Here is a 24,886-nt window from a genome sequence, read left to right on the forward strand (position 1 = left end):
TGGTTCACCAGCGCCCCTGTCTGTCCCAGAGTTCTAGTGCGTCCGTGGCTTGTGGTGGCGGGAGGTGGAGAGAAGAGGAGAGGGTCTGTTTTGTATTCTAACTGTGTGGCCGTCGTGGGCAAGGGCTCTGCCTCTGACTCAGTTGTGTGTGTTTGCCTCGCCAGCGCCTCGCTGAACAAACAGTGGTTGGGTTGGGCACTGCTCTGCCCAGTGTTTGCAGTGGAGCGTGGGCGGATGCGAGAGTGCGTGCGAAGGGGAAGGCGACTTAGTTAAACAAAAGGGAAGGGGACCCGCACCCTCCACCACCAACGACTTGGCGGTGCGAGCTGCGTGCGGTGGGAAAGCCGGGAGAAAGAGGCTGCGAGGCGTGGGAGTGGAGCTGGGGACGGTTCCGAGACCTCCTCGGGTGTAGCTGGTTCTCTGGCAGTTCTTGCCCACCACCCCACTCTAGAAAAAGGCTACCCCGGTAGTTCCAGGAACCAGTGTCTTCTCCCTCGCCGTCCGGCGGGGGGTCGGTAGAAGGAAGGCGAGGCGGAGACGTGCAGACGTCTGAGGCCTGTCTCTCGCCCACCTGCTGCTGCCGGCGCAGAGGGGCAGTCATCCCGGACTTTCTGCGCCCTGGGCGCGGGCCATCCATCGGCTCTCCCAGAGACTTTCATTCCGGATCTCCAGCTGGCTCTCGGGCCCCCTGGCTTGGGGAAGGCGCCAGAGCGGGGTGGGCAACGAATGGCCTCGGAGCCCAGCCTGCCGGAGAACAAGAAATCCGCTAAGTCCGCGATCTACTGTGGCTAGGAGAGCGCAGAGCGTTCGCCGGCGCACAGTCCGCGGCCTTGTTCCCTTTGTGCTTCGGCGCGGCGGGACCCGCTGCAGGGCCGGCCGTGCGTCGGAACTGCCACTCCGCCCCGAGTTAGCAGAAGAGGAAAGTTGGAAGAGATCGGCGCTCCTGGGATGTGATTGTCATCCTGGGGCCGGCGCTCGAGAGTCTGAGAGAAAGCGAGAGAGAGGGAGAGACCGGGGAGGGGAAAAGGGGAGGCAAAGAGGAGGGGTGAGAGGGGGGCCGCGGAGGGGAGGCGGGCGCTAGGGAGGGGCGAGAGGAGCGCCAGCGAGCGGGAGAGGGAGCCGGGGAGGAAGAGGGAGAGGGCGAGGCGCGCCTGGCGGCCGGGTTGGCTGCGGCCGCCCAAAAGCTCCTGCCAGTCCTCCCACCGACTACACCCCGGGAAGGAGGAGCTTCGGGCGCGCACAAGGCGTCAGAATCCTCAATTTCCAACTTAGCATCTTGGCAGGACCTTTGCAAAGCCAAAAGCAGAGCCCCCCGGTGCAAAGAGCGAGGGGAAAAAAGAGAAAGCAGCAAGGGAGGGGAGGGGAAAAAAAGCCCAGTTGGGGCGAGCGAGGCGCGCAGAGGAGCGGGCGCGGCGGTCGCAGCCGGAGGCGCGCGGGAAGCCAGCGAGGAGGCGCCGCGGGCCGGAGCCCCGGAGCCGGGGCCAGAGGAGCGGCGGCCCAGGGCAGCCAGAGGCCAGGTGCCCGCCCGCTCGCCCTCGCAGGGCGCCGCCCGGCTCGTTGGCGGCCGCGGCGCGGCGCGCCCCATGCCCGTGTGTGGCCATGTCCTATCCGCAGGGCTACTTGTACCAGCCGTCCGCCTCGCTGGCGCTCTACTCGTGCCCGGCGTACAGCACCAGCGTCATTTCGGGGCCCCGCACGGATGAGCTCGGCCGCTCTTCTTCGGGCTCCGCGTTCTCGCCTTACGCTGGCTCGACTGCCTTCACGGCGCCCTCGCCGGGCTACAACTCGCACCTCCAGTACGGCGCTGACCCCGCGGCGGCCGCCGCCGCCGCTTTCTCCTCGTACGTGGTAAGTGAGCGGGATCCGTGGCGGGCGAGGGGCAGCAGGAGCTGGGCGGGAGGACGGGGGCGGAGGGGGACACGGGCCTAGGCGCCAACACCGACCTCCCCCGCCAAGCTTCGCGGCCCCTTCAAACTTGGGTGATTGTCTCCGCCAGCTTCTCCCAGGCCTTGGACTCAAGAGTTGCTCGGAAAAGAGAGCCGCGTCTTGCTCGGATCGCTGAGCTGGCGGGAAGGGGTTTTGTGGGGAGAGGTAGCTGGAATTAAAGAGCAGCACTTGGTGTAAACGTAAGCTCCGGGCTGCCCTGCAAATTTTATATTTTTGGTTTTGTATTTTGGAAAAGTAGTTCAAAAGAAATAGACCCGAAATTTGAGCAGAAGCGTGCTAAGTCTATGTAAATGTGTTTGGCCTAGCCTTTAATTAGTCCTCCAAAATGTTGCAAATCCGTAATCCTATCTTCGCAATCCGATTTGGGGGTATTAAATTTCTGAAAAGTCGGTCGAGCTGCGGTGCATCCGGGATTTTTCGGCCAGGTTGTAACTTCGGTCTGGGGTAGCATTTTTGGAGGGTGGGAGTGCCTGGGCATGGCTCAGCTTTTTGTTTGCATTTCTTAGCGTGTTGAAAAAAAGAAAAAAAGAGCCTTGACTTCCCTTGTATTCCCTCCTTGCGCCCAACGTGCGGCCGCTCCTGCGCCGAGCGCGGAGTCGCCTCATTTGCCCAGGCCTCTCTATCTGCATGGAGGGCCGGGCCGCCGTGGCCAAATCTGCGCACGGAGTACGGACGTGCCCGGGCAGATGGGGGCCTACGGGGTGACACCGAGGCCGGGACAGCTTCAGGGGCCCCAGGAGGACCTGACCCAGGAATTGAGGTCCTCGCTGCTTTCTGAGGAGGGGGAGGAGTTGCTCCTAGGTCTGAACCCCGCCAGCCTTGCCCCGTAGGAAGCTGGAGTGCGGGCCTCGTCCACCCACAGACCCCGGGGAGCGCAGGGAAAAGGGTGCTTCGGTCGTTCCGATGGCAGTGGAGACCACGGTCCACACTCACCTCTCTGCGTCTTCACTGCAGGGCTCTCCCTACGACCACACACCCGGCATGGCGGGCTCCTTGGGGTACCATCCTTACGCGGCGCCCCTGGGATCGTACCCTTACGGGGACCCAGCGTACCGGAAGAACGCCACAAGGGACGCCACGGCTACGCTCAAGGCCTGGCTCAACGAGCACCGCAAGAACCCCTACCCCACCAAGGGCGAGAAGATCATGCTGGCCATCATCACCAAGATGACCCTCACCCAGGTGTCCACCTGGTTCGCCAACGCGCGCCGGCGCCTCAAGAAAGAGAATAAAATGACATGGACGCCGCGGAACCGCAGCGAGGACGAGGAAGAGGAGGAGAACATAGACCTGGAGAAGAACGACGAGGACGAGCCCCAGAAGCCCGAGGACAAGGGCGACCCCGAGGGCCCCGAAGCAGGTTGGTGGACACGGGAAAGGGCGTGTTGGGCGGGAGTAAAAAGGAAAAGAGAGGCCTGGAGGGGGCGCGCACGGGGCCTGGAGGTTGGGGGCAGGGGTCTCTGCCTTTGCGGGCGGGAACCGGGTCCCGCCGCGCGGCCTCTGCGCCCCTGACAGCCTGGATTTCGCCCGCAGGAGGAGCTGAGCAGAAGGCGGCTTCGGGCTGCGAACGGCTTCAGGGACCACCCACCCCTGCAGGCAAGGAGACGGAGGGCAGCCTCAGCGACTCGGATTTTAAGGAGCCGCCCTCGGAGGGCCTCCTCGAAGCGCTGCAGGGCCCCCCCCGCACCGGCGGGCCCTCCCCGGCTGGGCCAGCGGCGGCGCGGCTGGCGGAGGACCCGGCCCCTCACTACCCCGCCGGAGCGCCGGCGCCCGGCCCGCATCCAGCCGCGGGAGAGCTGCCCCCGGGTCCCAGCGGGCCCTCGGTTATCCATTCGCCGCCTCCGCCGCCGCCTCCTGCGGTGCTCGCCAAGCCCAAACTGTGGTCTTTGGCAGAGATCGCCACATCCTCGGACAAGGTCAAGGACGGGGGCGGCGGGAGCGAGGGCTCTCCATGCCCACCGTGTCCCGGGCCCATAGCCGGGCAAGCCCTAGGAGGCAGCCGTGCGTCGCCGGCCCCGGCGCCGTCGCGCTCGCCGTCGGCGCAGTGTCCTTTTCCAGGCGGAACGGTGCTGTCCCGGCCTCTCTACTACACCGCGCCCTTCTATCCCGGCTACACGAACTATGGCTCTTTCGGACACCTTCATGGCCACCCGGGGCCCGGGCCAGGCCCCACAACCGGTCCGGGGTCTCATTTCAATGGATTAAACCAGACCGTGTTGAACCGAGCGGACGCTTTGGCTAAAGACCCGAAAATGTTGCGGAGCCAGTCTCAGCTAGACCTGTGCAAAGACTCTCCCTATGAATTGAAGAAAGGTATGTCCGACATTTAACGCGGGCTGCGTCGGTCCCGGACTTTTCTAATTTATTAAAAACATGGCCTTGGCAGTTATTTTTCCATCACCGAGAGAGAGAGACAGAGAGAGAAAATAAACTACCCCTCCTATTCAGAAGTTTATAGTTTATGGAGATGGATGACATAAAAATGTAAACATCTCCACACACAAAAAAAGTCTTAACCAACCGAAAAGAAAAAAAAGGATTTGTATTAAATCTTATTCTGTATATTTAATGTAGCATTTTTGTATTTAAATTGATAATTCAATATCTTTGAAGTAAATTATAAAATCAAGACACCTGTACAGGCATTTAATGTTTTTTTGTAATATAAATATATACACTTGTGTTTCCCCCAAAACTGTTTCATAGTTTAAAAATACAAGTTTAATTTAATTTTTTACACCTATTGATTCTGCTGGGTATGAGCTAAAGTATTACAGAAAGGAAACAGGTTATACTCTTAGATTTAAAAAGTGAAAGAAACTGCAGGCGCCTTTGTAAAATGCAAAATATTTAATTAAAAGAGATTTTAACATAATGAGAGCCACTCATTACTTTTTAGAAGCCTCAATAAACTGTCCATTGCCTTGGTCAAAAGGTGCAAACTGCAACTTTTTTCAAAGTGGGGACTGGAAGGTTCCACAGACCTTCAAGTGTGCCAGGGGAAAACCATAATTAGGCTGCAAGCCCCAGGGAACCTGGCCCTGCCCAGAATGCAGATCTGGATCACTGATGCGGGCTGTTTGGGAGAGATTGGACCCTGGAGGAAGGAGAAGAGAGACCCAAGTGTGTGCCCAGAAGGGAGAAAAGATGGCAAAGCCAGCTAGGGACACGCACCACCCGAGCGCCATCGCTTAACCTAATTACTTCCAATCAGTGTCGTGTTTTATGCAAAGCAATCAGCTGGTGAACTTTGCTAATGAGTTCGATTTTATGCTGGATTTAGCCCTTATTACTATTTCAAGGGTGCTTCGGGCTAGTGCAGGCGGGAGCATTCAGGGATGCCAAGGGGAAGACTTTCCCAAGTCACCGTCTTCTCTGCCCCTTCAAATTTGGGCATTGATCTCTTCTTTGGATTTGATTAAATTATGAACGTTCCATCTCAGACCGTGCGGGTGGCGGGTGGCCCAGAAGTGCCCGCTCAGCTGCGGGGCTGGGGTCGAGCGGGACAGGCAAGGGGACGGTTTCCCCCTTTCACAGGTAGGTGTCACACTTGTCCTGAATTTCAAGCCTGCACTTTGCAGAGTCGGAGATTGCAGAGTGGGCCGAAGGGGAGGGGGGAGCGCCACAGCCACTTGGGGGAAGAGAGGGGAGCCCCTGAAAGGATCCCTCCCTCTCACAACGGGCCTCTTTTTGGACAAGTGGCCTTCAAAAGTTCGAGGCCATTTGCCTAGATAACGAGGCCGTTGTGGACTCCATCAGGGTTGTCGTCGCTTTAGCGCTTTTCCCAGCTCAGATGCAAGAGTCCGAGTAGCTACAAAAATATTTTTGGGGTTTTATTTTCTCGTTTTAATCCCGCATACTTCATCTCAACATGAAAAGTCAGGATGCATTTGAATCCCTAATGAGGAAGAATCCACGCCCTGTCCCCGAGGCCGGCCAGAGATGTGGGTTCGGGCTTGGCTGCGGTGCTGGCGGCTCCATTTTGCACCCGAGATCTGGAGCCCGGACGCGTTTTACTTCGTGGGAAATTTTCAGTGGCTGGGGGACGGACTTGGGGGGGGGGTGTTATAGCAAAAACATACCCCAGCGACAGGAATTAATTTGCTCTATTAAACCCAAGCCTGAGTGTAGAGAGGGAATGTGTTTGCACATAACACCGGCTTAATTAGGCTAAATCAAAATGCACATATTTGCATTTCTACTGAAGATGACTTTAACCTTAACTCGGTGTTTTAAACCCACCCCGAAGTTTCACTGGAGTTGCTTTTGCTATTTCTTTTTTTTAACCTGCCACGGGGCTCCTTTATAAGCTTATTCGAATTTAAACAAGTTTGAAAGCTGCATTGTCCAGATGTTTTAGCAAACAGCAGTCGACTTCAGGGTTTAAATTAGTGAGAAAATTCACGCAGGGAAAATGGTTTCAAAGCTGGAAGTGTGAAAGATTAAATATGCATGAGACGATCGTATTTTATTTTGTCCCTTTAATTATAAATGATTTTTTTAAACAATTGAATTCCAGAGATGACTTGCTCTCCCTCCTTTCCCCCCCATCCCGCGCCTCATCCCCCTCCACCCTCCCCTCTCTCCCCCCACAGCCTGGTTCACAATCAGCTTCCCCCCCTGTTGAATATGCAGCCCCAGGAGTCACCTTTTCTAAAAAAGTCAGAAGAATAGGCCAGTCCCCTTCTCTTAAGGGAGAGTTTAAGGACGACATCAACTCGGCGGGGTTTTGGAAGCATTGGCCCTAAACCCTGCCCAACGATTTTAAAAAGAAAATTACAGGCCTCCCAGTGTTCCCGGGAATATGCAAATGGCAGGGCGCAGGCCTCCCAAATCAGACCGCGAAGGCTCTGGGCTGGGAGCCGAATGCCCGCCGAGCTGCCTGGGAACGGGAACCGCGCACCCGGGAACGCCAGGCGTTTCTCTTCATCCAGGGACGGCGCGGGGAGCCTCCGGCTGGGGAGCTAAACCGCTGGGGGCTCCGCAGCTGCTGCCTGAGTCGCTGTCCCCTGCCCGCATCCCTGCCGCCCTGGGCCTCTGCACGGTCTGCAGTTTTCTGTGCGCACTTGGTCTTCGGTACTAGCACCCAATTACATCTGGGTTTTTCTTATTTACAGAGCTGGGTTTCGGTGGCCACCAGCTTTTCTGGTGTTTAGTGACTTTGAGTTTGGAGGTAGCCTACCAGGCAAACGGGGGTTCAGGGCATTTAGGAAACGTCTTCCGCGCTGAATCCCAGAAGCGGTTGCGTGTCCGTACGATCCCAAGTTCCTCCCGGAGCCTCCTCTTTGCTGCGTCCCGGGCCCTCCAGCAGGCGAAGCCTCTTAGACGCGCTGGGGAAACTTCCGGCGTGTTCGGGGCTCAGGGTTTCTTCTCAGGCATGGATTGGGGCGCAGAAGTTGCGCGAGGCAGCGCCTAAGGTCCCGAGGTGTTGAGACTGTGCTGGCGTTTGCCACCTGCGCCTGACTAGGCCGTTTCTGGGCCCCAAGAAACGCCTATCTTGGCACTTAGGGACCAGAAGCCTCTGGATGTCTAGCAACAGGGGTCACGGGATCACTGCTTGGGGTCTCTGTAAGCAGTCCCCTGAGGCAGTGCAAAACCGGGAACCTGCTCTGTGCGGGGCCGAATCAGTTCATGGGATGTGGGAGTCAGGAGAGACGTCTTTCTCCTCCCGGCTCCTACACTCCGGGTACCAAGGCCCGAAATGCCGTTCCCCCAGCCCGGGTGCGGGGTCTGCAGCAAGGCCTCCTGATTTGCAAACCCCTCCGGGCTGCTTATTCCCGGTGCCATGCGCAGCCCTTGGGACCTAGAAGATTGTGGGGGAGGGAAGGTCGCACGTGCGGTTTTGGCACCGACCGTGCCTCCTAGTCCACCTGTCCTCCACAGCTAGCTGCCGACTCGGACGGAAGCGCGGAACAGCGCAATGCAAACCGCCCAAAGTGAAAGGAATGTAATTGCGCTCCCATGACAGAGCCAGACGCGGATGCAGTTTAGGAAGGGCGCCGCCTACCGGCCCCTGGGAGCCATGCGATTCGAAGGGAGGGGGACCTAGAGGAGACCCCCGCTATCCCTCCACCCACCGTGGGGCCTTAGCTTTGAACTCCGGCCCGGACAAACTTAAACTGCTTCGCCAACCCAACGCGCCACAGCCCTGGACCTAACTAAGACCCAGTTAGCATTGGGGATTTGGGGAGCAGGGCCCACAACTAGAACAGTGTTAACCCTACCGGTTCCCGCCACAGCTTCGGCACGTTTCAAAAAACCCGGCGCAGGCAATTGAGAAATACGCTGCGGGCTGAAACAGCCTGCGGGTGGGGGCTGCAGCCGTGCGCCCCCGGCAGTTCTCGCCCCGCATCAGGTGTACGCACTTCCACTCCTGCGGGCCCTTCCACGCTCCAACTCTGGACCCCGCGCAGTTTTAATTTGCGGTTTGGAAAATGGGGGTGCTACCGTGCAACCGCGCCCTCAAAGACCGTTTTGGTCTTAAGAGCTTTTGGCCTGTGGGGTGAACATCTGTAGAAAAAGGAAAAACAAAACAAAAGTACCCTCCCATTGCGTCGAACCCTCCTATTTCGAAAAGAACTTTCATGAGGTCGGCGTGGCAAGGCCTGTGGTGCTCACCTCGGCTTCGCCCTACCCCGCCAGAAGCCCTCATAGGTTGTGTTCACTGGTGTCCCCCAGGTGCAGGGTTATTAGGGGAAAGCGGGACGCGCCCTCGGGCTGGATCTTTGTTTCCCTCGTCGCCCGGTCATCGAACAGGAGGGAAATCGGGCCCGACTGGGACCTTGCTGCCCGCCTTCCCCTTAAACTGGCTAAAGCTTCAGGACTGTCCCTAGACCCACCCCGCGGGTCTTCCTTTGTGTCCAGGGCATAGCCAATCTCCTTTTCGTTTTCACGAGAACTACGACTTGGGCCTCGGGCACTAGGCGAGCCCAGGTTGTGGCCTAACAGCAGATCGCCTCGGGGGCTTGGCTGCAGCTCTGGCCGCACCTCCAGCGCTGGGCGGCCTCTCGGCGCCAGTGGGGATCTCTGGCCTCCTGTAGGCCGCGGGCCCCAGGCCTGGGTCCCCAAGGCCGCTCGCCGGGCAGCGCTCGTTTCCGGCACGGGGACGAGCCCAGCGCGCCCAGACACCACTTTCCCAGTGAAATCTGCTTTTATTTGCTCCGAGCAAACCCCGGGCTCTCAGCGCTCCCGCCTGATGGATGCAAATGTAAATGTGCACTTATTTAATTGGATCAGGCCCCAAGATAAAAGAGATAAACGGCTCCCCGTTTGCTAACTTATTTTCTGAGGCATGCAGCGCCGCGTGGAGGGGAAGCTAATGAAGGAGCAGCGCGGAGCTTGGCACTCGAGCTCTCCGCAGCCGTGGCACGCTGGCCAGCCGGCCCCGCGTGGGCTGCAACTCCTTGTCGACCTGCTTTGCACTGGCCCTGCCCGCTAGATAGGGTCCCCCCGGGACATTCTGTGCGCCAGGCTGGGAAAGTGAGAAGGCGTGGTGTGGGCATCGCGCTTGCAAATACCCTACCCTCGCCACAACTTTCTCTTTTCTCTACCTCGGTTTGTCCCCCTCCCCTTTCTTACCCAAGTCTCCATGCTTGGATCATACTGGCTGGGCCCATTCCATAGAAAATCCTTCCTATCTTCTTTCCCAGGCATCTTCTTAATTCCCCAGGCGTCGTCTTCCACCCCAATTGGAGGTTTCAGAAAAAGACGCGAGGGCCATGAAAAAGACCAGGTGCGACCCTCCAGCCCCCAGGGTCCTGCGGAGCGGCCCTCGAGAAGGAAAAACCCCCTCCTCTGTTCCCACAAGGCCCTCTTTTGGAGCATGAGATTTCTTTCAGAATCAGCTGGAAGACATGGATTAACCTCTTTTCTCCCAAATAATGTAGGAACACAATACACAGAGCACTTAAGTCGTTGCAAGGGGTGGCGGAACCCCGAAAGCCAAACATTATGAGAAAGGGGTGCCTGGCTCTTGCCTCCCCGGGGCGGGAGTTCGAACCTCAAGGCCAGAGCATCCTCCTTCCCGGCAAGTTTGTTTTCCGATTTGGGGTCTTGGTTTTTCGTTCCCGCAGTTTCTCTCATGTTCAGAAGGGCTACGGAGGAAGTCGGGATGGGCTAGGGAGAGAGACCTGATGAAAAAACCTGCCGAGAATGGGTACACAGCAGTCGGTGGTGAGGGGCGCCCTAGGCTGAGACACTGTGGGCTGGAGGGCTGGACTGGCGAGGTTGGGAAGGGCTGTGTGGGAGGAGGCCGGGCCGGGCAGGGCGTCCCGGCCACGCCCGGTCCCCAACGTGCTGATGGATCGGCTTGTCAGAAGAGCTCTGTGCGCGGAGCCCATCAGAAAGCACTTACCTCGCTAAACTGAAATTACTGTCTTTTCAGGGGCTAATTTGTGTAACTCCCATGGAGGGGCTTGGAGGGGGTTTGATGAGGCATAAAATGATGATTAATGAATTTATTGGCCGCTGCTCATCAAACAAGGACTGGAGAGTTCGCGTCTGCACCCGCGGCCTGGTGGCGGCGCTCAACACAACTGGGGTTCAGCCTCCAGAGGCTCAGTGCCTGCTTGAGTTTCCCCAAGTGCCCGGTCCTGAGTGCTTTTCTTAGCTGCTTCCTGCTGGCGGTCTCCCCCACAACCCCATCCTAATTCGGGGCACAGGCTCTAGCTGCGGCCATCGCCCCCTGCGAACCAGCTGCCCAGGCCTGGGGGGAGGTCGGCTGCAGGCCCACGGGGACAATGGCTTCTCCAGGACTGAGTGTGACTGTGGCACCCGAGGCAGCCTGGAGCTGGGGGACTGGAGTTGTCTTCCAAAAATGTTATGGTTTACCAGGTTGGTACTTGGGCCTTGGTGGCTCAGCCCTGCCTCTGCAACTTACTAGCTATGTGTCTTTGGACAGATCCAATACCCAATCTGAGCCTCAGTGTCCTCATCTGTGAAATGGGGCTTTACCACTCCTGGCTTTGTGAGGATTCAAGTGCACGGCACATGGCTATCCTTCAATATAGTTAATAAAGTCATGCTATTTTAAGACTTCAGTTCACTGGAGACGCTAGCTAAGGCCTGGGAATAAACAGAGGGTGGGAGACAGAGTCTTGGGTTGTGACTTGAGGGAGAGACAATCCTGCCTGAATGGCTGATCTTTCTCAGCACTTGCCTCCACCTTCCCAGCTTTCCTGGCTGGGGCTTGATAGTCGGGACAGTGAGGGAGACTGGAAGGCAGTTCGACCAGGGAGTGACCTGCTCAGAGTTGAGCTTTCTGGAGCTGACTGGAGCTGCTACGTGGCTTGTTTACATGGCAGGATCTACATTCAGGTTAGTCTGCTGGACAGTTCAGAACTTCTTCTTCTCATAACCCACCCTTTGTCTGTAGGCTCCTGTCTTTTGGAATCTGTCCACAAGGACCTTTTGGCTATTTCTGCTGGTTTTAATCAAGAACCTGCAGCCCATGAACTTATAATTTCAACTTGGATTATTTTCTCTGATTGAATCACCTCCCCTGCCTACCTCACACCACCTCACTCTGTCCGTCCCAGATCTCCCAGCAGTGGACTTCTCCCTTGCCTTCCCATGACATCCTGTGTTCCTGCAACAGAAGACAGGAAAGACCCTGACATTGACCTCTCTAGTGGAATGCCTATCCTAGTCTCTGTGTTAGTACAGCCCCACTTAAACTGTTCCCTTCCCTTACTCTAACCACTGTCAATTAAGCACCTGTAATATACCAGATGTACTGTTCTAGTCATTGGTGATGCAGCCATGAACAAGACAAAGTCCCTGCCTTCCTACACTTTAGAGAATACGACAGAAAATAAACAAATGAGTGAGATAATGACTTATTGCCATGTCCAGGTGATGAGAGTTATGAGAAAAATTTAGTAGGGTAAGGGGTTAGTGAGGGCAGTCTGGGAACCCTCTCTTAGGAAGCTCTCTTAGGTGTTTGCACAAAGACCTGGAAGAAGTTAGGGAACAGGCCATGCAGATATTTGCAGGAAGAGAGTGCCAGGCAGAAGGAAGGGCAAATGCGAGGATCCTGCAGTGGGAGCAGGTTTGAACAGCAAAGAGATCTTTGTGGAAGGGAAAGAAGCCTAGGTAAAGCCAGGGTCAGGTTATATGGGACCTTGTAGGTCCTGGTGGGATATTTGGGATTTATGAGAGAGGGAGAAAAGGAGGAAGTGTGGGAGGATTTTGAGGGGAGTAACAAGATCTAACTTATGGGTTTTTTGTTTTGTTTTGTTTTGTTTTTGGTGTTTTTTGTGGGTTTTTTTTTTTTTTTTTTTTTTTTTTTTTTTTTTTTTTTGACAGAGTCTCACTCTGTCGCCCAGGCTGGAGCGCAGTGATGCGATCTTGGTCACTGCAACCTCTGCCTCCCAGGTTTAAGCGATTCTCCTGCCTCAGCCTCCTGAGAAGCTGAGACTATAGGCACATGCCACCATGCCTGGCTGATTTTTTTATTTTTAGTAGAGATGGGGTTTCACCATGTTACCCAGGTTGGTCTCCTGACCTCACGATCTCCCCGTCTCAGCCTTGCAGAGTGCTGGAATTACAGGCCTGAACCACTGTGCCTGGCCCGACAAGATCTAATTTACGTTTTAAATGCATCCTCAGGGTGTGAGAACTGAAAGTCTGGTAGGACAAGAGTGCAAGTAGGAAACAGTTAGGAGGCCAATGGAGAATTCAGGGGGAGGGAATGTTGCTTTGCACCAACCTCTACTTGGTAGTACCCAGAGAGGCGGGGAGAAGTGCTCAGGTTTGGGCTATATTTTGAAGGCAGAGTCAACAGGCTTTACTGGTGACGGATTGTATATGGGCGAAGAGAGAAGAGCGGAGAATGCTGGATGCCTCTAAGGATTTGGGCCTGAGTCCCCAGGATAATAGGGGGTGTCATTTGCTGAGATGCCTAACATTAAGGGAGGTGCAGGGATTTTTTTTTTCCCGGAAAGAGGGTAAGTAAAATACTCTTTGCCCTGACCCTCAAGCCATTGGGCCAAAAGGAGCTGCTTTTGTGGACACATGAGGCATCTAGTGGCAAAGCACTCAAATGCCCAAGGCAGACTCACAAGTCCAGGGAAAACTCAACATATCCTCTCTCCTGAAACCATAGACCTTACAGTTCTTTGACCACATCTCCCATTTCTTTTCTTTTTTTTTCCTTTAAAAAATAACCTATCTATCCATCCTCTCTCTCTCTCTCTCGTAAAGATGGGGTTTCACTATGTTGCCCAGACTGGTCTTGAACTCCTGGACTCAAGCAACCCTCCTGCCTCAGCCTCTCAAAGTGCTAGGATTCCAGGTGTGAGACACCGCACCCTGGCCTCCCTATTTCTTTTCTCCTTACCAGTGGAGAAACTGAGGCTGAGGAAATGAAAATGATTTCTCCAAGCTCATGCCATGGGTTTAGAGACAGGGATGGATCCAAAACCCAAGTCTCCTAACTCCTAGGCCTGCGTTTTTCCCTGCCTCATCCTAGCTAAGTTCTCTGGGATATCTGTATTTTAACAGAGAACTCCTGGAAACAAAATGCTTTAACAGAGAGGAATGAATTTATAATGGCAGAATCTCAGACACCGTGACAGGCTGTCAAGCGAGATATATTTAGGCTGGGCCGGGAAACATCTTAGCCCTCCTCAGACACTGCTGGAGGATGCCTGCCTCCTCAGGACTCCGTGTGTGAAGTACAGATGAAGAAAAAGCTCGGAATGTGCCGTCTCTCCCAGAGACTCAACAACAAGGAGGAACTGGGGCCGTTTCGCCTACCAGGGAGTGTTTTCTTTCCTAAACAATTGCTGTTTGAAAGGATTTACTCATTTCTTCTGTTTGAAGTGACATCTGCCCGCCCACAATTATCCCATGTGATGCCAGCAAAAATTAATGTTCCTTTGCCCATCATTTCACAGCAACTCCTATCAAAGACAGATTGGAGTTGGGGGCAAGGCCCCCCATCATGGGTCCTGCATGCATTTATTTTGAATTTTTTTTTCTGACATTTCAGCTTCACTGTTTTTTTTTCAATCCTTTACTTGACTTGGGGATTTTGTTTTGTTTTATTTTTTTTCTGTAAATGATCGGTAGCTTTGTCCCCAAGGGAATCCACAGGCCCTTAGAAACAGCATCTCAACATCTTTCAAGCAGAGTGAGACATCTGTTATCCCTAGATTCCAAATCCCCTCACCGTTCCAGAATGTTCCGGACACCTTCCCAACTAACATGGTTTGACATCAGACACCACATAGTTGTTTCTGAGACTTTTTTTTCGATCCAAACCACAAGATTTTCTGTTTGTTTGTTTGTTTTGTTTGCCCTCTATTTGTATCCAGTATCTAAGTCCAAACCCTGTGTAATAGGTGTCTTTTTTTCCAAATACTCATCTATGCAAGATATTCATTGGTCGCTGAGGACCAATTTTCCTGGATCACATAAAAGAGAAGATTAGTGGCAACGTGGAGAAAAGGGCTCATTTGGAATAAATACCACCTCTTTGCTCTCATGAAGAGTGTGGCAGAAAAGTCATTGGCCTGGTTTATTTTGGTTGGTGGAGTTATTTTTCTTTCTGGGTTTTTTTTTTTCTTTTTAATTTTCCCTTTCAATCTGGCTAAGGCCTGACGAGTTCTAGAGAATGTAGGAGGAACATCTGGGGCCCCATAGGGCTGGAGACTAGAAGGAACCAGAGCCCTGTACTCCATGCTCTTCAAATTCACTCATTCCAGGGCTGGAATGAGTGCAATTTCTATTTTGATTACTATTTAGAAAATAATTTCCTTCCAATTTTTTCATGATTTACTTATTTAGGAATATTTATAATGCTACTGAAACTGAAACAGAAGACACTTATAAAAAAAATTAATTCAATGAAATTATTGGCCCCATGGGTTTGAAAGTGACTGAAGTTTCTCAGGGTCTCTGATTGCTTCTAGAGGCTTCACCTGACCCTGTTCTTTCTTCTTTGCAGGCTGCCCTCAAAGTTATATGGGCTGCATGAGTATCTCTTAATCCCCACCTAAAATCATGTCATGTCTTTCCAGAGATGTGCTTACCACACTTTGGAAAATAGCAACTGCTTATTTTACAGATATGGAAACTGAAGTCCTGAGAGGTAAAGCAACTTACTCAAGACCAGTCAGCTGGTTGGGGACAGAGCCAGGGGTGTCTGCCTTCCCTTCCCCACCCTGCTCCCCTGACTTCCTCACCGGTTCCCTCTGGGAGCTCTTTCTTATCAAACCCCTTGCACTGGAATCCTCATCTCAAATGTGGTTCTAGGGTGCGGGACTCAAACGGGAGGGCCCTTGCAAACCCCTGAGATTTCAATGCTTCTGTCCCACTGGTCCTGCCATACCTGAACCCTTTTTTCCTGTCTGTGGGTCACTCTTTGGGGGTAAAAGGCCAAGTCCAACAACCAAATATGCTCTTTGACATCATAAAAATCCCTGGCCCTTCTTTTCTTCTGCAGGGACAGGAGAGGTGGCCAGAGTTTGCACCTGTGAGAAAGCACAGCGGGGCGGGGAGTTGGGGTTCTCAGGTAACGTCGCAATGAAGGGGTAGATGTCATCTTCCATCCAGAAGTTTCTGCCCCAGGAGCCCCTTGTGTCCTCTTTCTCCAGTTACTCACAAATGGGGTTTCCCATCCCAGTCCCCTCCTTCCTAAAGCCAACCACAGTGACGTGGTAATTTTTGAGTGTCAACAAGTGGGGGCTTTGGGCTCCCAGCTGTAATGTCACTCAAAGTCAACTCCCCCTAGCTTGTCCCTTTTCCCTTCTTTTCTCCTCGGGTTGGGGATCAGATAGGCCCTCCCCTACCTGCCCTGGAAGGTCAGCCATGACCCTCAGTGCTGCTACCGCCCACCTAGCTTAGCACCCAGCCCTGCCTCTCACCCTTGCTCTAAGCCACACATCGACTAGCTGAATATATACAGGTTGGGCATCCTTAACCTGAAAATCCAAAATCCAAAATGCTCCAAATTTCAAAACTTTTTGAGTGCTGACATGATACTGGGAGTGAAATATTTCACACCTGACCTCATGAGACAGGTCACAGTCAAAATGTGGGTAAACAACACATGGTGTATTCAGTGTCCCCAAGGGAAAAATAAAATTATCTTCAGGATATGTATATAAAGTGTATATTAAATATAAGTAAATTACATGTTTAGATGTGGGTCCCCAAGATATATAATTATATATTTTCCAATATTCCAAAATCCCCCCAAAATGAAAAATACAAAACACTTCTGGTCTCAAGCATTTTGGATAAGGGATACTCAACCTGTATCTGCAACTAGAAGGACCACATGCAACTAAATTTCAAAATGCCCCAAATTGAAGTTAAGCCCTCTCCATTCCTCCCCTTAGCCCTAGGTTCATATCAGCTTCTCCCCACGTCCTGCACCCAGTCACCCAGTGGAGGGAATGTAGAAACCTCCTGGCACCTCTCTTTCCCTCCCTTCCATACTCTAATTGGAGCCTTTGTCCTCTGTTGCATGGACTGTCACATATCTCTGGAGTGTCTACCTGCCCTTATCAGCTTTGTATCACTTACACGAAGCCTAAAGCCTGGTGTGTCCTGGGTATTCAATAAATGCAGATGGAAATGAAAACAAATGAATGAATCCTAAGCCAATATATTTGAACTTTCCTATACAATTTCCCTATGAATTTTGAAAGCAAGCTGGTGTCAGACAGATGTGGGTTCAAATCCTGACGGCCCTCTGTTATTTGGAGTGTATTAGTGAGCTAGATTAAATGCTCATGGAATCTAGACAGAGATGCCCAGCACATGCGGAGAGTGAGAAGGTGAGCTCCAGAGTGTGCCTGCCTGTGTTCCATTCCAGTTTGTGACATGTGCTAGCTGTGGAATCCCAGGTAAGTTGTTTCATCCCTCTGAGCCTCAGTGTTCTCATCTGTAAGATGGAGATAATAACAGTATCCGGCTCAGAGGGCAAATGAGATAATGTCTGCCAAGCCCACCAAAGCACATGGTCGACAATCAATAAATGGAAGCTGGGCCAGGCATGGTGGCTCACACCTGTAATCCAAGCACTTTGAAAGGTCGAGGTGGGTGGATGGCTTGAGCTCAGGAATTTGAGATCAGCCTGGGCAACATGATAAAACCCCATCTCTACTAAAAATACAAGAATTAGCCAGGCATGGTGGCACACGCCTGTAATTCCAGCCACTGAGGAGGCTGAGGCACGAGAATCACTTGAACCAGGGAGGCGGAGGTTGCAGTAAGCCAAGACCGCACCATTGCCAGCCTAGGTGACAGAGCAAGACTGTCTCAAAACAAAACACAAAAACAAAATAAATGGAAGCTGTAACCATTATTACTTGATAAATACTGCTTCATGTTATTGAAGATTACTTCATCTGAGAATTTCTAAAATTGCGTAGTGTGTTTTCTTCAGTTCTTAACTGCTTCACATGTTTTTGCTGACCAGCAATGTTTAAGGTGTCTAGAGTTAAAAAAAAAAAAAAGCTTATTTTAAGAATCACGCCTCAGAACATTATTTCATTACTTAAACTTGTTGCTGACTCATCTGTCCCTTGGTAACTGAGTCTTTACCAATAACTTTAATTACATCAATCACTCATTTCAAAAACTGCTGAATAATGAGAACTCCTAGAGGTGACACCATGGACTTCTGTCACACAAGCAGGGACTTGTGGAAGGAGAACAGGTTTTTCTTTTCTTTTTTAATAGCATTCAGTACTTCAAACAGGGAAAATACATTCAGTCTTCATTATTTACTTTCTGTCTATCTATCTATAATTAGCAATCTTCATAGCAGGGGAAAATGACAATTCATAACTTCTTGAACTGAATTGAATTTGTTTCATCTTCTGACATTTCTGAGTCATAAGGCCCAAGTCTCTGCCTCTGGGGTAAAATAAATGTTTGATAATTCTAGCACCAATTCCTTTGCTAAAAGCTGCTAATTACATAGTTTATGATTTAACATATTACCTAAACAATTATCTTGTCATTAATAACAATAGCTACCTTATTAAGCTCTTAGTATATGCCAGTTATTGCATTGAAGCTTTTATGTACATGATCTCAGCAGAATCTCATCAAACCCTACAGAGTAGGTGCAATTATTATCCCCATTTTACAGCTGAAGAAACTAAAACATTGCAAGATTAACTTGCCTAAGTAGGTGTCAAAGTAAGAGATGTGCGTAGGAATGTCTGTCTCTCTTTCTGTGCCTAGATGCAACCAGGAGAGAGCTGCTGGCTGTTCTTTGCTGCTATAGGCATTAAATGCTTTTCTGGCTATTCATGGCTCAGTTCTACTGTGAGGTGAATAAGGTACCTGCTATTTGCTGAGCTTGAAATGCTATCAGACTGCAGGGAAGCGGTAATCCGCAATGTGGTGAGAGGAGTAGGTAGATGCCTAGGCTGGGCATCTCTCAAAACCCTGCCCCAGAGCACACAGTCTTCCTTCCTCCTTTCCAAGCCCTTGTACCCTGGCTCCTGGACTGTGACATCGGACTCCCACTAAGTCTCTCTGATTCCAGACTCTCCCTGCATCTTTTCATCTGCATACTCTTCCCTTATTAGCCAGGAGACAATGGAGCTATGGAAGGATGTGGAGCAGGAGAGTGACTAAATCAAAGCTGCACTTCAAAAAGAGTAAAGTCTGGCCAGCCATGGTGGCTCACACCTCTAATCCCAGCACTTTGGGTGGTTGAGGTGTGCAGATCACTTGAAGTCAGGAGTTCAAGACTAGCCTGGCCAACATGGTGAAACCCTGTCTCTATTAAAAAAATACAAAAGTTAGCCGGGCGTGGTGGCAGGCGCCTGTAATCCCAGCTACTCGGGAGACTGAGGTGGGAGAATCGCTTGAACCTGGGAGGTGGAGGTTGTAGTGAGCCGAGATCACACCACTGCACTCCAGCCTGGGCGACAGAGTGAGACCTTGTCTCAAAAAACAAAAGCCAAAACAAACAAACAAAAAAAAACAAAGGAATAAAGCGCAGCTCCTGTATCTGTCATTCAAAGTTCTTCTTCCATCTGACCCCACTCTCCTTGTAGCCTCATGTGCCAAGACTCTTCATGGGTATCTTGTGCTGAACAGTCCCTGCCCACACACTTTTCCCAGGCTCTTCCTCTGCTTCAATGCCCTTCATCCAGGTCACATGTCTAAATCCACCTGCCCTTTTGAGACTCATCTGAAGCCCTTCTAGAGGTCTTCCCCAATAGTTCTAGCCCATAGTGCTTCTGCTGAGCCAGAGGCGATGTAGTTTACAGGCTCTGGGGTCAGGGTAATCTGGGTTTGCATCTCACCTCTGCCACGTATCAGCTCTGTGACCTTAGGTAAGGGCTCAACCTCTCAAAGCCTCAATTCCACAACAGTAAAGACGTGATCTCTGTGTCCTGAAGCTGTTAGGATGAGTGTGGGCATTTCTGGGGAATGTCTTATGAACTCACTAAGTTTAGCACTGCCTACAGAGCCAGGTATGTTCGTTGGCCACATACTGAGTGCCCAGGTAGAAGACTGGAAACAAGATGATTCCAAAATGCACACACTCCGGTGAGCTCTGGGCTGGCTGACTACTGTGATCTTTTCATGTATGTTCCCTTGAACACATAGATCTGGCTCTGGGCTTTCCTGCTCTGTTTGTCCTGAGCCAGTACCATACTGTTTGTCTTACTATGGCTTTGTAATATGCTTTAATATCTGGTAGGGCAGTCCTTATATCTTGTTTTTCTTGGTCAAAACTATTTGACTTGACTATTTGGGGGCATTTATTCTTCCACACAAATTTCAAGATGAGTTTATTAACTGTTTAAATCATTATATTTGTACCCTTTCTGTGCCTGACACAAAGTTTTAGCTTCAAGACTATGGGGGTGAGAATATCCAGGTGATTCTCTGAGGACACAGAGTGAGAAAGTAATAAAGTGCATGCCAGTGTTCTGACAGGACCTGTCTCGTGCACCCTGATGGTTCTTAGGTGAATCCGAGGACCCAGGTGCCTTGCCTTGGGTGGGTGGAAGGGAAAAAGCAAAGGCCCTTTGTGGCTCTGAGGTAGTGTGACAGAGGAGTGCATGCCCTGGTCCTGGAAGGCAGCACTCTCCTGTGCCTGCTGCTCTGGGCAGGGTGCAGAGCTGGCTGCCTGAGGACTTGGGGCTTCTGGTGCATCCATACCCAGTGAAGGAGGTTTCCTTATTTCAGTCAGGTTTCCCTTAGATACCTTGGCCCAGTCCTGACTCTTTCCTATCAAATGACAAGTACGAGCGATCCAGGTCATATGGTGACTAATAGCATGGGCCCCAGAGTCAGGCTATCTGGGTTCCTGTCCCTCTATGATGGATCCCTCCTCTGCCTATCTGTCCAACTCACCCCCACTCTTAGCAAGTGGCAGCACTGCCATCTAAAAACCTGGAAGTCAGCCAGCTTTTCTTATTTTCTCCAAATTGTCACATCTAGTTACCAAACCTGGTTGATTCAACATCCTTGACTTTTTGCTTAAATCTCTCTTGTTCTCCATTCACTAATCCAGGCCATGGTCACCTCTCACTTCCTCAGTGGCCTCCCAGCTCCAGTACTGCTCCATGCAGCTGAAATTCCCCACCGAGGATGAGCTGCAGATGTAGTGATATGATTCCCCTGCCTAGAATAGTCAATGGCTCCCTATTGCCCTCATATGAGGCCCAGAGGCTTCTAAGTATGATGGTGCTTCAAACTTTAAACTCTGAACCTGTAAGACAGTTTGTCATATCTGTGCTCTACCTTGCCTCTGAGCCTTTGCACACTCTGTTCCCTTTGCTTGGCAAGCTCTGTCTTTCCCCCTCTCCTGCCAACTTCCTACAGTCAGCTCCTGCATAGTGAAATATCTGTACTTGAAGCCTCCCCTCCCTTAGTGTCCTGCCTTTCTCTATGCTAAACATATGAAATAAAGGATAAGCATGAGTTAAAACCTCACTTCTACCCTTGACTAGTTGCGTGCTCTTGGATACTTAATTCACCTCTGAGATTCAGTTTCTCCATCTGTTAAAATGGGACACAATCATAATGTTAGGAGTCCATTTCAGGCAGACACTTTAAAAGTCAGTGTCTGCTTTCCTGGTTTGTAGGATTGTTGTGAGAATTAAAGGAGATTGCTGCAGGCAATCTTTCTAGGCCTGTGGATTGTTGCAGGAAAACTTTCTAAACAGATGCATAAGGCTCAAACCTACCCAAAGGAGCTTTCATTGAGATCGGACTCACAGCACAATGGTTAACAACTTCTTGAGAATCATTTTTTCTTTTTGTTCCCCAAGGGAACCCCAGTCTTGTTTGGGGAGGCAATGTGCCCTGCCCTAGGGGAGGAACCGATTATATTCTGTTGTAAGAATTCCATTTCCCTTTTGCATGATGCTGTCTTTTCCAGCCTTCCTTGCAGCTAGGTGGTCATGTGACCAATTCTGGCCAATGAGATTAAAAAAATGTACTAACCTTTCTGAATCTCAGCCTCTTATTTTATAAAATCAAAGTGCAGTGATGTTTAATCTCCCCTTTTCTTTTTTTCTTTTCTTTCTTTCTTTTTTTTTTGAGATGCAGTCTTGCTCTGTTGCCCAGGCTGGAGTGCAATGGCACGATCTTGGCTCACTGCAACCTCCGCCTCCCAGGTTCAAGTGATTCTCCCACCTCAGCCTCCTGAGTAGCTGGGATTACAGGCATGCACCACCATGCTCAGCTAATTTTTGTATTTTTAGTAAAGACGAGGTTTCACCATGTTGGCCAGGCTCATCTCAAACTCCTGACCTCAAGTGATCCACCCACTTCGGCCTCCCAAAACGCTGAGATTACAGGTGTGAGCTACCGTGCCCAGGCTTTTTTTTTTTCTTTTTAAAGCAGAAGATCCTCTTTTTTTTGTTCCAAAGAAATCTTACCTGGAATCCTAATATATAACAAACAAAGCACGATTGCTGTAATTGAAATGGAGATTGGAGACTGCAGGAGTCCTCTCCCAGCCTTTCTGGGCAGTCCCTGTAGATATCTGCAAAACAATACTTGGAAATCCTCTGGGTTGGAGAATATCTGTATTCTGTAGTGGATATGTGTTGTCTTATTTAATTTTTGGGACAACCAGATTCCATTCCTGCACCCTGAATTTCTCCCTGAGAACCACCATTCCATTTCCCCAGGTCCATATGCTTTTGATGAAGTTAATTCAATTCGGTTCCAGGGCTAGGCATATGATTTTGGCATGCCCAACATTTCATCCCACTGGACTCAGTGATTGGTTCAGGAATGTGCACGTGACCCAATTTAGCCCAGTGAGATTAGATATAGGATTTTTATTAAAATTGAAGAGAGGTGGAATTTTTTTTCCCTATTAAACTTGAACTCTGGGACTATGAAACCTGAAAATAAAGTCTACATGGAAGTAAACAGAGCTGAAAGATGGAAAGAGACCAGATCTCAGAGGTGTTAAGCCATTGGATTAAGATTTGCCTGAAGACAGACAGATCTGCCACTGGACCTTTGGTTTTGTGAGTCAATTTTTTTATTTTTTAATTTAAGTAGCTGGAGTTTCACCTTCTATTATTTGCAACCTAGAGTCCCAACTAGTATGGATTCCTTCCAGGTCCAGAATCCCAGGATCCTCAGGGAGGTAGATTTTGGGGCTGTTCACCAACTTTCCACTTTTTCTTCTTCTGAGCACATGGTAGGATTGCACTTCCTCACTCATTCTGAGTGGGGCATGACATATGACTATGGTGTATGACTTTCTTTGTCAACAAAATGTGAGTAGACGTGATATGTGTCACTTCCAGGTGGGCTCTTTAAAGTCAGCGCATGATTCACTCCTCTCTTTCTTTCCCATAATAATGTTCCAGATGTTGGAAGCTCCATCAGCCTGGGTCCCAGATTGAAGACAACGAGGAGCACAGATCTCTGCTGACCCTTGATGGATTTGTACTGTGAGCAAGAAATAAACTCTTTTTATTTTAAGCCATTGAAATATTGGATCAGTTGCTAGAGTAGCATACCTTAGCCTACCCTGAATGATAAATGAATAATTCTTCTTTACTTCCTACTCCTTCTGTTCTTCTCCTTCTTCTCTTCCTCCTCCTCTTTTTCCTCTTCTCTTCCTCTCTCCTCCCTTACTCCATCTCTTTCTTCTTGCAGCCTTGCTCTGGCCAGCAGTCTTGTAACTCTATTTCTTTACTTACCTTCTGTCAACAGACCATTAAAAGGGTTCCATGATTGCTCTTCTCCAGCCTTCCCAGTGACATCCAAGTGGACACTGGCAGGAGATAATCAGTCTACCTCAACAAAGTCATGCTGGTGGTATCCCCACTGGTGCCAATCAATTACAGCTGTCAGTCATTCATTCTTCCTAGTACTGGTCTCAGTAGGGGCCAACTTCCTGATCATATTGTTGGACACACACGGCTCTGAGTTCTAGAATAAAACTTTCTCCAGAAATTTCCATTCATTATCTTATGACAATTAAAAAGATTCTGAAGTTTGTGGCATGGTATTCATAACATAGTGCTCTGCCAAGATAAAAAATGGACAGGCAGGCACAGTGGCTCACGCCTGTAATCCCCGTTCTTTGGGAGGCCAAGGTGGGAGGACCGACTGAGCCCAGGACTTCAAGACCAGCCTGGGCAACACAGGGAAACCTCATCTCTACATAAAATTTAAAAATTAGTTGGGCATGGTGGTGCACATCTGTAGTCCCAGCTACTTGGGAGGCTGAGGTAGGAGGATCACTTGGACCTTTATAGTTGAGGCTACAGTGAGCTGTGAGTTTACCACTGCACTCCAGCCTGGGCGACAGAGTAAAACTCTGTCTCAAACAACAGCAACAACAACAAAATGTACAATTAAAAAAATTATATGCATCAGCTTTAGTTGTTAATAAGCAATTTTTAGGGCTGATCAGCTAATTAAGCCAATGCACAAGATTCTGCATCTGGGGTGGATATTTGGGAATGACTAAGTTCTGTTGAATGAAAAAGTAGAAGTAAATCATTCCTGAAGCTTGAGTGCGATCATTATCATTAACATATGAGACACTGTATAGCTCAGGAGTCTCAGATGCATCTGCTAATAGGAGCCAGACAGACCATGGCAGTTATTAGAGCAGGCTAGTGGGAGTGGTGGGGATCGTGGGGACCTTCACAGGGATACTTCTTCTACATTCAGCTCTGGCTGATTGTCCCCATGTAGGAATGTAGGCCCAATGTTGCTAGTTCTTTCTTTTTTTTTTTTTCTTCAGGAGACTTGAAATCCATCTGCTTGTTAACCAGATTTTTTTCTAAAATACTGTAAAGTTCAAACTTCGTTGGTGACCACGGGTAGAATGTTTGATAGTGTATAACACATGGTCACCCTTATTATGTCTTGCCATTCTACATTGTGTCCATTCTACAGATTAGGAAACCAAGGCTCAGGAAGGTGCAGTGACTCCCCCAGATGGACATAGCCAGGTTCTGAAACTTGAACCTACACCATTTGGCTCCACGTCAACTGCTTTCTCTTCCTCCTCTATCATAGCTGTCTCCTCATGGCTGAATATGTAATGGAGAGACTGATAGTACACCAAAGATTCATGCTTCCATTTCCATAGCACACGTGGTGAGTGGGAAGTGGCTATGAGCTAGGGACTGCAATTTCCAGCCTCTCTTCTTGTTTTATTTTTTATTGTTTTCTTTTATTTTTTATTTTTTTCTGCAGCCTCTCTTCTAGATCAAGTCATGTGACAAGTTCTTGCCAATGAATGGAACATGACAGGAAGTGATATGTGTTGTTTCCAGGCAACAGCAATTAAGAAATGGGTGCGTCTTCTCCACCCTCTCTTTCCCCTCCCACAGCTTGCTGCAGAGGAACCCAGCGACCTTGGAAGCCATGTGTTGAAGATGAAAGGACCACAAGATGGAATACCTCCAGGTTCCTGATGTATTTTCCTCCAAATATGTCATTTGGAGGAAAGCCAACTCCAATG

General features: G+C 50.4%; 1 protein-coding gene across 3 annotated transcripts; it reads left to right on the forward strand.

The window, feature by feature from the left end:
* Positions 1-1,599: 1,599 nt before the first annotated feature.
* On the forward strand, positions 1,600-24,886 carry IRX5 (iroquois homeobox 5). 3 transcript variants are annotated; one of them, XM_054455185.2, is made up of 5 exons: positions 1,600-1,848; positions 2,902-3,307; positions 3,481-4,260; positions 22,770-22,853; positions 24,619-24,886. In XM_054455185.2, exons 1-4 carry the CDS (start codon positions 1,600-1,602, stop codon positions 22,832-22,834), a joined length of 1,500 nt encoding a protein of 499 aa, XP_054311160.2. In that variant the 3' UTR covers positions 22,835-22,853; positions 24,619-24,886. The 3 variants fall into 3 exon arrangements, with proteins under 3 accessions (XP_054311160.2, XP_054311161.2, XP_054311162.2); XM_054455186.2 differs by lacking the exon at positions 22,770-22,853; XM_054455187.2 differs by lacking the exons at positions 22,770-22,853; positions 24,619-24,886 and having other exon boundaries at positions 3,481-4,822.

The sequence above is a fragment of the Pongo pygmaeus genome, chromosome 18, assembly GCF_028885625.2.
Source record: "Pongo pygmaeus isolate AG05252 chromosome 18, NHGRI_mPonPyg2-v2.0_pri, whole genome shotgun sequence".
In the NCBI taxonomy this organism is placed as follows: domain Eukaryota; kingdom Metazoa; phylum Chordata; class Mammalia; order Primates; family Hominidae; genus Pongo; species Pongo pygmaeus.

Bases quoted from the DNA above. Each gene is read 5' to 3' on its own strand.
- IRX5 (XM_054455185.2), top strand. From the start codon at position 1,600: ATGTCCTATCCGCAGGGCTACTTGTACCAGCCGTCCGCCTCGCTGGCG. The intron at 3,308-3,480 runs GTTGGTGGACAC...TTTCGCCCGCAG, and splicing joins CCCCGAGGGCCCCGAAGCAG to GAGGAGCTGAGCAGAAGGCG. The intron at 4,261-22,769 runs GTATGTCCGACA...ATAATGTTCCAG, and splicing joins TCCCTATGAATTGAAGAAAG to ATGTTGGAAGCTCCATCAGC.